The 17,899-nt window shown below is 39.7% G+C and overlaps 1 protein-coding gene across 2 annotated transcripts; it reads right to left on the reverse strand.

The window, feature by feature from the left end:
• Window positions 1-400: 400 nt before the first annotated feature.
• Window positions 401-12,723, reverse strand: CHST10 (carbohydrate sulfotransferase 10). 2 transcript variants are annotated; one of them, XM_053455100.1, is made up of 6 exons: window positions 12,451-12,723; window positions 9,339-9,474; window positions 8,788-8,876; window positions 2,192-2,423; window positions 1,904-2,009; window positions 401-1,566 (listed from the first exon to the last, which is right to left on the reverse strand). In XM_053455100.1, exons 2-6 carry the CDS (start codon window positions 9,436-9,438, stop codon window positions 1,029-1,031), a joined length of 1,065 nt encoding a protein of 354 aa, XP_053311075.1. In that variant the 5' UTR covers window positions 9,439-9,474; window positions 12,451-12,723; the 3' UTR covers window positions 401-1,028. The 2 variants fall into 2 exon arrangements, with proteins under 2 accessions (XP_053311075.1, XP_053311076.1); XM_053455101.1 differs by having other exon boundaries at window positions 12,633-12,698.
• Window positions 12,724-17,899: the final 5,176 nt, after the last annotated feature.

The raw sequence follows: 17,899 nt of genomic DNA on the forward strand, positions 1-17,899 counted from the left end.
ATCACTCTATGTGCCAGCACTGCACAGAAGATCCACTCCAAAATCAAAGTCCTCTGGGGAGGATAATCGTGGAGCATTTTATTGGTTGTTAAGAGAGACTATATGTTTGCCCCTATGGAAGATCGAATGTGACTAATGATCTGACGAGAACGATTTGTCTAGGCCATTATCATTTACTGGATTTATTGCCTCATCTGAAAAATTTAATACATGAATACTCCAACTGGATCTGAACGTTTGATGTTAACAGAGTATCTAAAAGTTTTTAGCTGCATCTAAAGCAATTTTATTTGAAGGAGATGGGTCTAGTGCATAATTATTATGCGCGCTGTCAAGGTCGAATTGTAATATATAGTAGTTTGTATGCTGTAACATTAACATACACAGAAACTAATAAGGCTGTGTTAAAGAGACCAGTTTTAATTTTTATTATGATGCAACTACTACAAAGATGCTAGATATAAATACCCTGGCAGCCATGTTTACTTTCATGCAACTTCAATAAGTTTCCAACTCTTTATGATGTGATACATGTGTGGGGAATATGTATAAAGAGTATTTTTAATGCAAACTGGTGCTATCAGCAGGATTGCACCAGTATAGCTCTTTTACACAGAGCCCCCAATATCCAAAGCAGTTGGAGCGCATGTACAGCACATATTGCTGTCAAGACTCCAGGGTTGGTTTAGAAGGTTCTAAAATGTTCATGTCAAAAATACCTTGTTAATACACAGTGTTTACTGCAAGACAGCAATAAAATACTTATCTATGAATTTGAATTTAAACCCCATTCATCCATCCTACTGTCACTCAGTGACCAAGGCTAATTGATCTCCAGTTATGTTATAGAAACCTGGCAAAGTATCATGGTAGTTTGGGTGAAGTGCAAATTCCAAATGATTAGAAGACCCAGCCATAACCATGCAAAATCAATTCAATTTGTTCATAAAGAGAGTAGAAGATGAATTTAGAGTTGTTTTTGTTCAGAATCCCACAGTGAAACTGTTGTGCAAACAGGCAGCGTAACATCAAAACAAAAATGTTGGCTCTTTGTATCCGAAGAGTTTGAAGTCACCTTCAAACCTTGCATAAAGACGCTTGATGTCTCTTTTGGACACTTTGGAGAAATAGTGTTCGACCTTGGACTTGTTGTAGGTTGTGATCCCTGGAGGTATTGTAGGGTAAGACACTAACCTGTCAATACCAGCTTCCCGCAGGATATATGGGGCATCTTCCTCAAGAGTTTCATGATGTCCAACCACATTATAATTAATTTCACATGGTGCACAAAGTTCTACATATGTCACCCAATGAATTATATGATCACCAAACTGGAGGTCAAGAAATCTGTGGTTTGGGTCACCTAGGTATCGCACAAAGTCTTGGAACTGCAGGCCTCCCTTGGTTTCCCGACGATCTTTCCTGTACTTGCGGATGATCACTGGAGCAATATCATGTTTATACCATGGCTCGAAACGAGGGTTATGGACGAATTTATCCTTATAAGCAGAGATTAACCTTTCAAAGGGATCTCGTACAATGAAAAATTTAAAATACGAATTAAGCCTAGGAAATAAAAACAAAGTTATGTCATAAGTATCACCAATCCCCCCCCCAAACAAAACAAAACAGTAGTATAACACTTATCTTCACATCATCAACTGTATTCTGAACTTGTTTTGTATTTGATTTTTTAATTCAAATCTCAGACTGCCTTAAGGTACTTTTACTCAAGAAAAGTAGGAGATAACTTTAAAATAAGCCACCTCTTTATGATTCATATCTACACATCTTAATTGGGTTTTGATTTTTAGCTGTATTTGTTAGCTATTAAACTATTAGTAAAATGCCCCATGTAAACTATTTAGAATTTTTAAGATGTAAAAGCACATATGTTTCATACCTCTCGTGTATTTCAGGTTCAGTGTATGAAGAGAGCCTTGGGAGCCCATTCTTCTCATGGTCATGGACTATGTTTTCTGGAATCTCCTCAATAGAAGGAAATGCGCCTGTGGAATTCCAGATATTTTCCAAGAAACATAAATATGTTATAAGGTAAACTGTTGGACTAGATAGACTTTGTTGTCTTAAACCATGCATGCTCAACTACAGATACATTTATTATTCCAATAAGGCAACGTCCCAATACACATTAGATACAGACAACACAGAATAAAATGCAATTATTTACCATTTAAAACAATCAGTACTTTCTTCCACTGGGTATTCCCTACTTTTGGAGTTTGACAGAAGAGGATCTTCTTCTTATCAGACACAAAAATCCGATCCAACACAAACTTTGATACAGCTGAACGAGAGAGGTTTCCAAAGGATTCGTTCTGGCACATGTCCCTTAGAAGCTCAAGTCGCTCCATGTGTATATGTTCTGTGCGTAATACATCTTTTAGAGGTTTTGCAGTTGGCTAAAGGGAACAAATTATATTTTTTATTGATTTTTGTAAAAGGCATAGTAAGGTTTTAGTAGGGATGTCAGGATCACTAATCTGCCCCTTTAAAAAAGATGGCACAAAGGCAATAATAAAACAGCTGCTGCAGTTTATGTAGGGCTGGGTTAGCGTGTATTTTGTTCATTTTACAAAGTACATAGGTAACAGACTTTCAAGCCTTACAAATACATTTCTTTTTATTAAAATAAATGCCACCAGAATTGTCTTTGATGCACAACTTGTTACAATGTTGTGGAGTTATACAGCCTCCTATAAAGAGAATGCACATTAACCCAAGGCTTCTTAGTCCCATACGTTCTGTGGGTTTTTTTTGCCAATTTTACCATATGTGGTTTTTATCGGGATTCAGTTTTCCTTGTTTGATGTATCTACGCAAATTATACATCCATTTTTTGTACAAAAATAGTGCTTTGATTTGAAACCACAGAAACAAACATTCAAAAAACTATGTTTTCTGGAATCTCATCAATTGAAGGAAACGCACACTTTTTTTCTGCCGAGTCTCTCCTGTCCTCCAGTGACCCTCTGGTGGGTGTCAGCAGTGATGTCTACTGGAAGGGAATGCCCAATCACGCAAACAGGCATTCCTTACATAATGGTGAACCAGCGCTCATGCCAATCACAATTACACACGATCAGTTGGCAGAAAGGCAGCGATCTGGGCTTCTGCTGACAGGGGAAAGTCCAGGCAGTCAATACAAAAATATGTAAAGGTAATCTCGCTGCACCTTTTTTGGATGTACCTATTAAACCACCTCAAACATATTTTAATATGCCTTCTCTGAAGCCATAAAATAAAATTACGTTAGGGAAAAAACTAAAGCTTCAGAGCTGCTGCAGAACACCTTCTCGTGTTCATTTTGCTCCATTGGTGGGCTGCTTAAAGTATTTATTTCAACAGGAGGACTGCACATGAGCAATGGAGGAAAGGAGTCTTGTTAGCTCCACCTGGAATGCTTGCAGAGCCAGTCCTGGAGCTGACTGGCAGTAAATAAATCATGTATCAGGAGATGAATTTGGACAAACTCATCTCCTGCATGGCAAATAGTTGTGGCAGAGAAATGGGCAAAAGCATGCTAGCAGATTCCCCATGTATTTGCAATGGGTACAAAATAGAAATATAAAGCCCATCGTATACAATAAATAAAGTGACTCCTTAAGAAAAGACTACCTCAGCCCATGGGCGTAGGAACCGGGGGAGGGCGGGGGAGACAGATCCCCCCCCCAGTAACTCATGAGGGGGGGACCGATATTGAAGAAATCCCCCCCCAGGGCCGTAGGAACCCCCCAATAGAAACACCGCAGATGTGGCCCACAAGACCTCGAGGTGCAGTCCGCGTAAGATCGGCAGCCAGGGCAACCGATCTTACGCAGTCCGCACCTCGAGCCCTGCTACTTACCTGTGGGAGGGTCTTCTATACTGCACAGAGGAAGCGGAACCAAACAGAGTTCACGCGACATCACATCACATCCTGCTTCCTCTGGCAGTACCAGAGAACGCAGAGGGAGGCTGCACCCCCTGCTGAAGTCTGTGAGCGGCATCGAGGAGCTGCAGTGCAGGTAAGGGGGTGGGGAGGGTGTTTGAATGAGTATGTGCGATTGAGGGAATGAATCTGTGAATGAATGAGTATATGAATGAATGACTGTGTGTGTGATAGCATGGATGTGTAAGTGCTGGAACCTAGGCATGATGGGACTGTGATTGCTGTTAGCAATGACACTCCTATCATGCCAAGTCAGCCAGTACATGCTGAAACCTAGCTAGCTGCCCCCCCTGTGTATTGATGCTGCCAGCAGCATGGGGTCTGCACATCACTTACAGCCACCCTGTACCAGCATGTACTGGCTGACTTGGCATGATAGGAGTGTGATTGCTGTTAGCAATCACACTCCTATCATGCCAAGTCATATTGCTAATTTTTTTTTCCAATTGTGGTGTGTTACCTACTTTTATTAAAAATGTGAGTTTTTATAATTATTTTTAAAGGTGAGGGGGTCATTTTCGGTTTTGGCTAAGTGAACCCTGAATGTTTTGGTCCAGAATTTTCATTTTGGTGCATCCCTAGAATAAATAGAACTATTTCATTTTTAATTATCCTGAATTTGTAGTCACAAAACTTTCTAGGCCCAGAAATCAGTGAGAGGAAAAGTAAAGGTTTTGTGTCATTTACTTTATTTTAATCTGCATATTTTATTAAAGGCCATATTTTCTCACAGTGAAAAATGAGTGCGGCCCGCGCACGTATACAATTCTGATGAAGTGGCCCACTGCAGAAAAAACTTGGACACCCCTGGGGTAGACAGTGAGAAGATGGGGTAGGTAGAGGGTAGCTAGTGAGAAGGAGGGGTACAGAGAAGGTAGCTGTTGAGAAGGGACGGTAGGGAGAGGGTAGCTAGTGAGAAGGGGACGGTAGGGAGAGGGTAGCTAGTGAGAAGGGGACGATAGGGAGAGGGTAGCTGGTGAGAAGGGAGGGGGTAGATAGTGTGAGAAGGGAGGGTAGGGAGGGGGTAGATAGTAAGAAAGTGTGAGAGGGGGGAGAGGGGGTAGATAGAGTGAGAGATAGGGAGAAAGTGGGGATCTGATGGGGGAAAATGCTGCCCCCCCAGATTTTTAGGGGTTCCTACGCCCATGCCTCAGCCAACACAGTAAAGAGGGTTGTGACAGAATGACCTGTCATACAGGGCCCCATGATTATAAAATTAACCCTTACAATGCTGGCACGGAATAAAAAACTAGTTTGTTAATATCCAGTATTTTGTTAGTACCTAATTGTATTTATTTGTAATTTAGTATCTAATTTGTCAATTTAAAAAAAAATTCTACAGACCTGATTTTCGATCGTCTTGAAAATCTGACTTAAATGTATCATATTTCATATACTGTGATTTTAACTTTATTCATAGCATTTTATAGTTGTCACTGGCTAGCTTTTACACTTGATGATTAGATTTTAGACATGCGTTATCCTCCGTTAACAACAATTAATGATTAGACGTCTCAATAAACTGGTCCTCCAGTTTATCATTTTAGCAGTTTGCAACACAGATGTTATAGAACACAAAACAGGACAAATGAGGGTTGTATGTTCAATGCGTAATAGTTCAATCTTTACTTACTATGTATCTTTTTAATAATGGTCTACCATAATAAGATCTATTATAATAAATCTTTAACAACTGTGTTGAATATACCCCAATTTAAATGTCCACAACCTGGCCCAGAACAGATTATCAGCCTAGGTTACCAAGAACAGCAGCTACCACAAGCAAACACAAACAGATGAAACACGAGTGGATTTGTTTAAATGCATAAATATTTACAATCAGTTTGTGTTCTTTGCAAAAACGAACCATCTGCCAGAAGATCAGATTAAGGAACCGCTTATCGGAGAAATAAAAGCGGTTATCATGCATGTAAGGTCGACATATTGCCAAGCCTCTAAAGACTTGTTACGCCTCGTAACCTTTTATTGATTCCACATGTTTTTTCCGAACTATCAGGCTGTATACGCAAACACAATCAATTCAATTACAAGTTTACAGGCAATCATAAATAAGAAAATTATTTGTAATAAAAATAGTGTGTGCTTAACCCTTTAGTGACCAGGGGTTTTACTTACCTAAATGGCAAAAGCTTTTTGCTATTTTTACCATATCTTTGATCTCCTGTGTACCATTGGTGTACCACCGATGCAAAAGCTATAGCTCGTACTATTACATCCTCTGTCATCTAGGGCCTGTTTTGTAGGACATACTGTATTTGCTTGATTATAAGACGGGGGGGGGGCTTCTCCGGAAAAAACAACCTTGTCTTATAACGGAGGTCTTCTTATTCAGAGGTTCATCGCTGTCCTGACAATCACGCCTCCCTAACCCGATGCAAATCAGATGAGGGGTGTTCCAAGAGACCTCTTTTATAACAGACCTCCGGCTCCCTTGAGTGATTTTAAGCCGGGTTCAAGGGAGATCCTTGAACCGGCTTAAAATCACTCAAGGGAGCCGGTGGTCTGTTAAAGACCTCCGATACCGCTCCCCTGCGAGCCTGCTCCTCCAGCGGCGGACATTACTGTCCGTCTCTGGAGGGGTGCCGGGTGCGGGCAAGTTGGCACCCCCCTGATGTCCCTGGGTGCGGACCGCCCCCCCCCCCCCGCTAGGTACGCTACTGCACGTTCCCCCCCCCCCCGTTCCTCCAGCACAGATTCTTTCGTCCTCGGCGGCCGTGCAGGAGCCGAGGATGAAATCCTGCGCGTGTCACCCCAAATGGCTACGCGTGTCAGCACTGACACGCGTGTCATAGGTTCGCCATCACTGGTCTAGAACGTCAACTAGATGAGGAATAAATGCTGAATGCAATAAAATACTGTCAATCTGGGAACTCTGCGGGTTTGACCTGGAGTCTCGGGGTGAAGCTTCATTTTTTTCTCTCGCCAAGGGAGCAGCATGTGGCCTTGCCCACCTTCAACCACCTACGGATGCCTGGCGATACTCGCATCTCTAAGCATGGCTAGCCCTGTCTCTACACGTAGCCGCCCCCTGGAAGAAGTAAAAGCTCCTTGTAGCCCCTACCATAGGAAGTTTTCTGGTATGAAAGCTGCAATGTTACAAGTCTAGCTTATCCAAACAAGCAAAAGTCCACAAAAAAATAAAATGTATTCCCTTTATACAAATGGTGTTATACTGATGCAAATATCTGGCAAGACATTCAAAACACTGCTTTTGCTTCGGGAAACACTTCTGCATGCCGCCATGATACAGACTTTCTAAGCAGCATGTCCAAGCCACCGTTATGCTTTTTCAGGCTGCAAGCAGGTCTGGCACAAAAGGGAATGTACGTTATTACTTTACCGGATGGCAGTTACACAGGCAGCCTCTACAGAGCAAACTATTTATGCATTTCAATTTTCAACTAATTAATCCCCCTACAACACCATGCCAAAATCAATGTGTTCAAAATGTCACCAATGAAAATCCTTATGTCCTTATCACAACTAGATTAGATTACAGGAATTCGCTGTTGGCTAGCCAGCCAATTACACATTTTAACTCAATCTGTTCTTAACTCTTAGGGCAACGTGACGTTAAGATTAATTTTGCTCTCAAAAGCTTAAGCAAAGTGGTATTAGGGTTTATGGTGGGGTGTGTGTTACTGTGTGGCATTAACATAAGTGTGTATGTCAGCATATAGTGTTAGTGTGTATTAGTGTATGGTTTTAGCATGGAAATGAGCGTTAGAGTGTGTGAGCGTGTCAGGGGTGAGGGTGGGGGTTAGTGACATCTAGGCGATGGAGAGTGTTAGCAGGAGACAGCTTGACTGATGCATGCCGCACAGGGCATCACTTGGCGCGTACATGCCTAAAGGGTACACAGACGCGAGAGGCATAGTATGCTCCATTCCATGTAAACTCATGTTGCTTTGTTTATGTTTAATAATGTACTAATGCATTTATCAACTTTATTTAATAAATGCAAAATTGATTTTTCTCCAATAATGTAATGTATTGATCAGAGCTTTCTATTTATTACATATATTCTGTGAAAGGAAAGGGGAGATAAGACCAAAACAAAAATACATGAACAAAATACCAAAAACTCAAACATTCTGGCTCCTAGATCCAAACTTAAATAGAGCTACCAAGCACCCTGCTCCCCAAATTATTTTAATTAGAGCCATTTCTTTACATCAACAGATGTCACAGCAAAAGCCAAGGATCAGTATTTGTTCATTATAGCTGATGCAAAAAAACCCACAACAAATTAGCAGTCTGTAACTATTTAATATTCTGTTGTTTGCTTGCCCGTCATTGCAGCCCCCTGCCATTAATGATGCAGACACATGTGATGGGCCCATATGGCATTAAATACAAACATTTTGTTTGGCATTACTACCCATGTGCAGCCAATTGTCAGGCAATAGGCAAAAAAAATAAAACATATTTTTGTCAGTACATCATATGCAATTTTATTCAACTCTGAGAAGGAGGCGAAAAACCCATCATGCACTCTGCAGTGCGTAAGCTGGATCTGATCATTTATGATGAAATATATTCAATAAATGTATGTCTTTGGGCATAACAGTTTCATTTTAATGTAGCACGCATGCATTTTTTGGATGACACTATCATCATGGATCATCATCGCCTGAATAAAAGCTTTTAACAAAAAATTCAGTTTCCATCTGACCTCCGAGGTCTCCAAAACTTACGTGGTCCATTAAAAGCATCAACTATGGATTCCATTTCTCTAATATACCTATATATTTACTAATTTTTTTTTTCACTGCTTTTAGTAATATTATATATTTACCCAGTACACAGCATACCTGGGGTTCAATCTGTAACTTCTTTTCTGTCACAGTCACTTTTTCTATTTCGGGCAAAACCGTTAACGAGCCTGTCTTAACTCCAAAACCTTTGATCAAAGATAATTAAAAAAAAAGAAAACAAATAAAACAAGCATCACAAAATAGTCGTCATTACTAGTATTTCATACAATATAACGTGTGAAGAGTAGTCCAATATCGGGATTGGGAATTTGGCATCAGTTGCATTCAGACACCTTGTCTACGGATCAACAATTAAAATTGCAAAGTTGGACACAATTATGTATTTGTTCAAAATATACAACTACAGTATTGTGCCCAGGGCACTAACCAAAGATAATATCACTCATAGGAAAGATTGTGGCTATCACATTAGACATGTACCTGTCACTGGCTCACACTCAGGTGTCACTGGGTTGCTGTACAAGTTCACCTGGTTGACCAAGTTATGGTCTTGTAACTAAATTGAAACAAATACTCCCATCTGGCTTGTAGAGCTACTAGATTTTCTAAAAAAAATGCCTCTCAAAAGAATAGACACCTGTACATACCTTCAGGGTCTTTCATGGTTAAGGTGATGAACTTGCTTGCAACCATCAACATGAAAACAACCCAAAAGCATGCAAGAAGCAGGAGCCAACGATGGTGCATGATGTCTAAAACCAGCCATAAATAATATACGTCTTCCTGGAAAACAAAAGAAAAAACATGGAAATCCAGCAAATTTCTGCAATGCAGAATCGCGAGATCATCAAAAGAATCTTCCCGGAGAGCCGTGTGCGATGCATACAAAGGTGCCAGGTTAAAAGGTTTGTGTAGGCAAAGCCTTCGGACATTAATATGAGTCAGGAACAATTTTAGAAGCCATGTCTTCCTGGTGTTAAGCACTATGCAGCATACAAAAGTATTAAATGTCTTAAAAGGAAACACTCCGCGTTCTTCTAACATGAGACATCTGCTATGGACAAGGATATGACCTTCGTTATATATATATATATATCCTGATTGCATTAGAGATAACTACTTGATCGTTGGTGGTCCTTGTTTTAGGACAGCTCTAGTAAATGCATGGCTTGGCCGATGAAAAGTGAATTCCTCTTGTTATGTCCTGTCTACCCGTTGTACAGCGCTACGGAATATGACGACACTATATAAACAATAAATTATTATTACTTCGACATCGGTAACAAGCTGTTCCGAATGGTCACAATAACCAATTTGCAGGAGCAATAATCCGCTGCACAGTCTCACGGTTGTGTTAAACTTATAAGTGAAAATCTGTCATTTCAGTCAAGAATTTGACTGCACATAAATCATTTCATTTGAGAGAGAAAAAAAAAAAAGGTTTATTTTAGGCAACTGAAACTTGAGCCGCACAACAAATACTCAAGGACAAAGAAGTACATAAACCATAAAGTTCTTGAAACAAGGTGATCCGGGTTGCTTGTGGTTACAATACAAACTTAACTTCAACAAAACAATGGCCACGGGATAGCTAAGAGTATTTGTTTTATTATACATTCCCCAAGCAGTATCTAATGCATGGTTTCTATGCATTTCTTGGATGTGATATGAGATAATACATAAAAAAAACTATAAATAAAAACACACAAATGCCAAAAGCATGTACATTGTAAATAAATGTAAAAGAACAGAGAATTTTAGGGTCTAAGTGCTAACAGAAACAAAACAAATGGTGGTTGCTTCTCATATTAACATAGGATATAACGGTTTATTAAATGGATGGCATTATCCTAATTATAACGCCACTGTTGGGAACAAAATAAGTCATCTGTAAAGCTGTTTCAATAAAACATTTCTATTTATTAGGAAAAAGCTATATATTTGCATGTTGGAGAAAATCACGATGTGTAGATTGCATAGATATTTAGAATCTGAAGGCAGGTAAGAATAATTCAGCCCGTCTAGTCTGCCCATTTTTCCTGATGTAAGGGAGTCAAACCCATATCAGTATTTGATCGGGTCATGGCTTTGTGTCTTTCCAATGACTGTATAAATTCCCTCACTGTGTTAGTCTTCATCACTAGTGCTGGGAGGCTGTTCCACTTATCTAGTACTCTCTCAGTAAAGGAGAACTTCCTTACATTCCTTACTAGCCATAAGGAAGTCGAATCTACAAGGTTTTTCCTAAAGCCAAAAAGGATTACGAAGGCTTAGAACACTAGCCACTCACCTAAGTAGTACTTACATTATATCTTTAAAACACGGGAAGCCCTACTTCTCACGAAATCTATTTTTCTTTCTAGCTAAAGCTTGCTAAGGTTAGTGAAAATGTTGACCATCCAAAATTCCTAGAATACAATGCATCCAAAGAAACTCAACGCTTAGTGTCCAACCCTTTCTTTGTATCACAGATCTGGTTCATGCTAAAGAGAAAATCTAGTGCCAAACCTGACATCCCCTGTATTGAAAAATGCATGTGTACTATATAAGTACTACACGATGCACTATTCCCAGACTAAAACTATAATTAAAGCTCTTAACTGAAGCAGAAGAGGCTGCCCTGCTGTACCCAATGCTCTGACTATTCTGGTCACTGATTGGCTGCTTGAAGCAGTCAATCAGTGGCAGGAAAGTAACCCCATTGAAACCAATAGCAGCACTTTCCTGGAGCGGGGTATATGACATGTAGGGATGCGCGCGGCTTAAAACATCTCCTGCAGGGCATTTAGCTGGGGGTGGGGGTGGAAAGGGGCAAATGCAGAATCCCCTCATGCATTTGCAAAATGGATAAACAAAAATTTAAAGGGACTGTCAAATGCGTTTTAGTGCCTATGATGGCTGGAGTGTCCCTTTAAAAGTGCATCTCTTTGCACTAACAGCACATTATTACGCTTGTCTTTTTCATGTGACTGCCTGACAGCGCCTGGCTTTGGGGTAATCTGAATACGGAATTATTAGCACAGAATCAGGACTGATCCTTTGTAAAGCAGCAGGTCACGAGGCTAGATTATCTGGTTTACCTAATGCAATTATTGTGACTGCACCATGTATGTTTTTATTATTATTTACAAAAATGATGAAGGCTGAAAATATAATGGAGATTTATCAGCTATAAAAAGGAAGCTGCGGGTCCTCATACTATACATCTTTTTATATACATCTTCTAAAACAGATTTTGTTTTTATTTTACTTAAAAGCCCACCAAAGGCCGACAAGCCGACATGTAACATGGATCTCATATTCAAACTGGGGTTCATTTTTAACCTTTTAAATGCCACAGGTGGGATGCAAACATACTTGCGTGTCTGTTTATTGGACATAATAAAGTTAATATCAAGTTAATAATAAATAATACAAAACACGCCATCAGCAACACAAGTAATTCCAAAGTGTAATAATGTAGCACGTATAATGTCGCTGACACGCCACATACATGAACTGTACATGAATTAGTGTGTTAACGAACCCAGCAACACATACAATCTGTCCATTTCGGGACGTGATGAGTTAACTAGCGGCAGGTTGATTATCACTGAGACTCATTGAACGCCTGAGGGGCACGGCACGGCACCGCTACCCCACCGTAACTGCCGCAACATGGATGCTCCAGACCCGCAAAGCCTATGAATACTATGCCCCCTCCGCTCGGGTGGCCCTCAACGCAAAGTGGAGAGACCCATGGACAGCGCGGACACTCACATCTCCAACTGGGCGGACGAACAGGAGGCTCCCTCCCCGCAATGACAGCCGCGACCCACAAATACGGTCTCTGGCCTGGACCACTCAGTTCTGGGGGCGGGGAGGGGGACAGACTCGAGCGTCGGCTTTCGGTGCCATTCCCTGCTTGCTGCTAGGAGGTGGGGGAAGCCGGAACGTCTGACCTGATTACAAGCTCCGCTAGATACGATGCGCCGTCCGTGAGAGCCATGAACGCTTAACCAGAGGAACTACACCTCCCAGCACCACCACGCGGGTGTTCAAATTAGCAAAGCTTTATTTACACAGAAGCAGTTGCTTCCAAGGACTTGCTGCTGTAATTAGCATCAGGAATCAAAGCAAGTAGACTTTATAGAAAAACGAACAACTATATAGAGAGAATAATAAGGGTATTAGGACATGTTTTACTATTATTTATTAGTTTTTATTTTTATAGCACCAACAATTTATGCGGTGCTTCTTACAGGACATACATTCAGAGGGAATGACAAGACTACAGTTGTTCAGGGCTGGACTCAGGGCTAATGCAAGGATCTTAGGCAAAACCTAATTCTGCTGCCCCCTTGTCTTTCACCCTTGGGGGCAGAGTTGACGGGACATATGTCTCTCTTCATCCTTTGTTACGAAATGGAAGAGCTGGAGCCTGGCACATGATCACCCTCAGAGTCCATATCACCCCTTCTTTAATGTGCTACACCTTTCTTTTCCTCCCCGTGTAGTTCAGGTATAGATCAAATAAATAACATACGGAAACACAGTATTGCAGGTATAGAGCAACTGAGTAATGCATTTAACTCCTTCACTCCTATATGGACGTACATGTACGTCCTGAAAAGGCATTTAATAGGACATCTTCTTGCTGCTGCACGGTAGATCAGATTGTGTCTCCACTTTCTTTTTATCTCTCATTGTTCTCTTTCTCTCCTCACTCACTTCATTTCTCCTCCTCTTTCTCTCTCCAGTTTCGCTTTTCCCTTTCTCCCCTCTATTTCTCTGGTTATTATCTCTCCTCTTTCCATCTCTCTTATTCTCTCTCACTATATCTACCCATCATTATCTCTCCCCTATATCTTTCTCTTTATTTTTCTTCTTACCCTTCTACCCCTTCTCACTATTTATCCCCCCACTTTTCTTAATTACTTATCTTGCTTTAGTCCTTCAGTGGGAGCTTAAGGCCTCTGTCTCACTACTCCTATTGTGCGCACAAAGTTTTAATGCTTTGTGTCGGGATATAACGTCATATTCCGGCCCTCAGTAGTAATCACCAGCACCTCGAGGGAACAGTGAGACAGAGGCCCAATTCTCCTACCACCTCAGTCGTCTTCTGTAGCCTACTAGACCTACTGTCCACTACTTGTCCCGCTCCTCCAGCAGCAGTCAGTCCAGTCCACCGCAGAGTAGGCGCCCCTAAGTAGATCTGCATACCTCCCAACATTTCAAAATGTGAAAGAGGGACACTTTTTTTTTTTTTTTAAATCTCGCGGAACCAATACAAGCAATTTCACTTTAAAATGTCGCACTTGCATCGCCACTTAAAACACGCTTCCTTTTTATCAGCACAGTCATGCATATTAAAAATAACCAACACATTGAACTGAATTCTCATAAGGCTCAGCCAGACATACCCCTTCCATGATGCTGGCTGACCGTCATGGGAAGTGCAGCAACAGTAAAGCTGCAGATGCTAGCTGTGAACTAAAATTCCTATGATTCTCAGCCAGCCAGGTGTCCACCATAATGCTGGCTGAGCATCATTGGAAGAGTAGTCCAAGCAGCAGAGAATTTTTTAATTAAAAAAGGCTACTGCTAGCCTCCCTCCCAGGACCCCTACACACTGCCTTCACACACACCAGCCCATAAACACACATATATACATACATACACTGCCTTTACATGCACACATATACATGTACACTGCCCTTATACACACACATATACATGTATACTGCCCTTACACACACACACATATATATGTACCCTGCCCTTTGATTTTGGAATCAAAACATTTGCTGCTGCAAAAGATTTTAGATGAAAAAGTTCAATTTTATTCAGTGGAACAAAACAGTGACCACATTATTCTTCACGATATTCTTGTAAGAAACTTTTATTTCTTTATTAATTAATGTAAACAATTTTTTCATATTTAATAAAAGCTATGACTGAGAAATGTTTGTTTTTAATTTCCTTTTATTTGCCAACCGCCCCCCCGTTAATCACATTTGCCCCCAGGCTTGCCATTCTGCCCCCTATACCCCCCTATATGCCACTCTGCCTCCCTGATATGCCTTATACCTCCCTATACCTCCCTATATTTTTATACATTGTACAGCCAATACACTGTTTTTGCAGCATGCTTACACCTGTTTGGTAGGCCTCGTATTACACATTTGTATTATTTGAGCCTGTGACTAGCTTAGCGCACCGACATTTTTTCTTTTCCCTGTTTATATATATATATATGGCAGATTACATAGCAATGAAATGTGGATGTTTTTAAAAGATACATTATGTTAAATGCATTTTTGTCCCCATGCCTAAACCCTGCAGCAAAACAGAATATTTTCAATTCTTACATCTCTTAAGGTTTGATTGCTTGGGAAAACAAGAATGGTTGCATTTTCAAATTAATGCTGAAGGCATGTTTAGAGGTGATACGGTTGTCTTTGCATGTGAAGTCGGTTAAAATAATATATACAGTTCAGATCTAGAGGTGATGTCGAAGACACGTATTTTTTTTTTTTACTTATGAACTGACATAAAGGTGAGAAATGGTGAGAAAAACAATTCTTAGAAAAGACTTGAGAACTTGTGGCAGCAAAGCAAAAGATAATGAGCAACACGTATATTGATTCCTGTTTGGTGATATCTGTACTGATACCTATAGATTTATAAAGTGCCTTTAACAGACCAACAAAAAGCAGGACTGTCTCTCTTACTGAGCATGAGTCCAGAGCACCATGTTTTTGCAGTGGGATGTAAAATGCAACAATATTCCCCAATTCCATTAATTCTCCATGGATTTAAAAATATCTTTCCCACTTTCCACTGAAGCAGAGTATCTGAATGTATCTGCTTTTTTGGAAGAATGAGGTCCGGAACCCTGAGGTCTGGTCAAAACCTCCAAATACACAAAAGCTTATGAAAACAGAAGAATATTGAAACTTTTAATGTTTTTAGTGTATACGTCCCTTTTTGTATCTTTTTTGTTGATGTATATTTGGAGGTTTGACCAGATCTCGGGGTTAAGCACCCCACCTAGCACACACATGTCTCATTATATAATATATATATAATACACGCAGTAACTGGCTGTAGATGGTTAGCAAGAGAAACACACCAGATTTAGAACTGCACAGCTTGGCTTCTATTCTAGGTCATAAAAAGAGATTTAGTCAAGAAGTTGTTACTGATAAAAAAATATATGGAAACAGCTAATTTCCCAGATTTTAATTATATTTAGCTCATGATGTTCAGGCTTCATCGATTTCAGTCCAATTATTCAGGATTGCGTGTCAAATCATACGAAACGGTTTGTTCCTACATGATTCTGGTACTTTGCCAATGGTTGAAATGTACATCTCTATATAGTTAACCGCGCAACTCCAGAACTCCTAGCAGGTATTTCATTTGTAAGGTAAAATTAAATCTTCAACAAATTGGCTCGGCACTGGCAAATTCATTGGTAATGTTCTTTGCGATGACTCCTAGGGAGTGAAACCCAAGAGGAAGGGAAATGTATTTCTTACAGATAATAAGCTGAAGGACTTGGCGGTAAAGAGGAACTGGTTATATATAGATCTAAATTACATTTAAAAAAACTAAACTACTTCACATGGCATAGCTCCTATTTTTTGGACGTTACAAAAAAAAAAAAAACCCTGAATTTTCATAATTTCTCTGTGATAAAAAAATTAACACATTTTACGTTAACAATGACGAAATGACTAAAGACGGTGAAAGCAACCGTTGGTATATTGTTTCATATTTATTTAATATTGTTTAATACTTACATTTCCTTTTATTTTTCAACCATTATTTTATATTTAAAAAAAAAAAAAACAGTTTAAATGTACGTCTTCTGCCTGCACAATAGGATGTAACAGGAATCATGATCCTAAAATTTCATATGCTAACCATAATCAATAAGTGTCTGATTTTAAACAAGACTGGAAAAATCTATGCAGCAGATTGTAGTTAATGGTGTATATTCTAAAAAAGGCCTTGTTACCAGTGGGGTGCCAGAGTGATCGGTTCTGGGACCCATACTTTTTAACATTTTTCTTAGCAATATTACAAAAGGTCTCAAAGGTAGGGTATGTACTTTTGCAGACGATTCTAAGGTGTGCACACATCTACTTGCATGAGATTTACTTACTGTCAGCTAGATCCAGCTCTGGCTCGGTAAACACTGCGAGCCGGGGTCTATTCAATTCATTAACTTCAAGCAGCCAATCAGTTTTGGAAAGTGTACTGTAATATGCATTCTTCTTTAGTGGGGTAGTCAGGAATTTTTTTAAATTTATTTAATTTAATGGAAACTTGTGAGGTCTAGTGGTATTGCTTTTCTTATTATTATTCAGCACTACGACATTATTCCTATTCTATTCAGTGGATTCAGTAAATGCTTCAACCATGTTTTCACCCCTCATATCTCATAATAACAGGCGACCTGGGTATTTCCGTAAGGCTACAAGTATATGGGTTAATCAATCTCCATCCAATATACAATATAACTACTTGCTTGTGTTCACTAGACAAATTGTTGTTTCCAGCTGTATACCACATAACTCTCCTTTAACTTATATGCGAGATAATTACAGACACAAACACTTTCTCATGCTTCAATTTAGAGGATTCCCGAAGGATCTCATGCCACAAACATAAAACATCACTTATGAAAGACTTGCTTTTATGTGAAAATTCAGAAAATATTCCTGACCGCTTCTTAAAGTATCTATCTATCTATCTATCTATCTATCTATCTATCTATCTATCTATCTATCTATCTATCTATCTCTAGCCAATATACTGTAATTAGGTTTAGCAAGACAAGCCTTCTCTTTACTGAAGCATTGACGGGTAACCATGTAGCTATTAATAATTAATAAAACGCCTATGTTATAGTATTGACCTACATATTAAAAAGAAAGCAGGCAATTAATATCAGTGATGATGATACATAAGCATTTCGTATTGTTAGAAAGAAAGGTTTGCATAAATAAGGATGACTGAAGAATGTCTATTGCGGGACGAGATGTTTTAGAAATAAAAGGCGAGTTTGTGATAATTGAATAAATTAATGTTATTAAATTTCAATTACCGTATTTGCTCGATTATAAGACGAGGTTTTTTCCAGAGCAAATGCTCTGAAAAATATCCCTCGTCTTATAATCGAGGTCGTCTTCTAATCAGACCTAATTCTGCTGGGGCC

Source organism: Spea bombifrons, chromosome 2 (assembly GCF_027358695.1).
Source record: "Spea bombifrons isolate aSpeBom1 chromosome 2, aSpeBom1.2.pri, whole genome shotgun sequence".
Classification (NCBI taxonomy): Eukaryota; Metazoa; Chordata; class Amphibia; order Anura; family Pelobatidae; genus Spea; species Spea bombifrons.

What these genes read in the sequence shown, in the direction of transcription:
- CHST10 (XM_053455100.1), bottom strand. Translation starts at nt 9,438, where the DNA reads ATGCACCATCGTTGGCTCCTGCTTCTTGCATGCTTTTGGGTTGTTTTC. An exon ending in AGTTACAGATTGAACCCCAG is followed by an intron (nt 2,424 to 8,787) that starts GTATGCTGTGTA and finishes TGTTCCCTTTAG; the next exon opens with CCAACTGCAAAACCTCTAAA. An exon ending in AGTACTGATTGTTTTAAATG is followed by an intron (nt 2,010 to 2,191) that starts GTAAATAATTGC and finishes GGAATTCCACAG; the next exon opens with GCGCATTTCCTTCTATTGAG.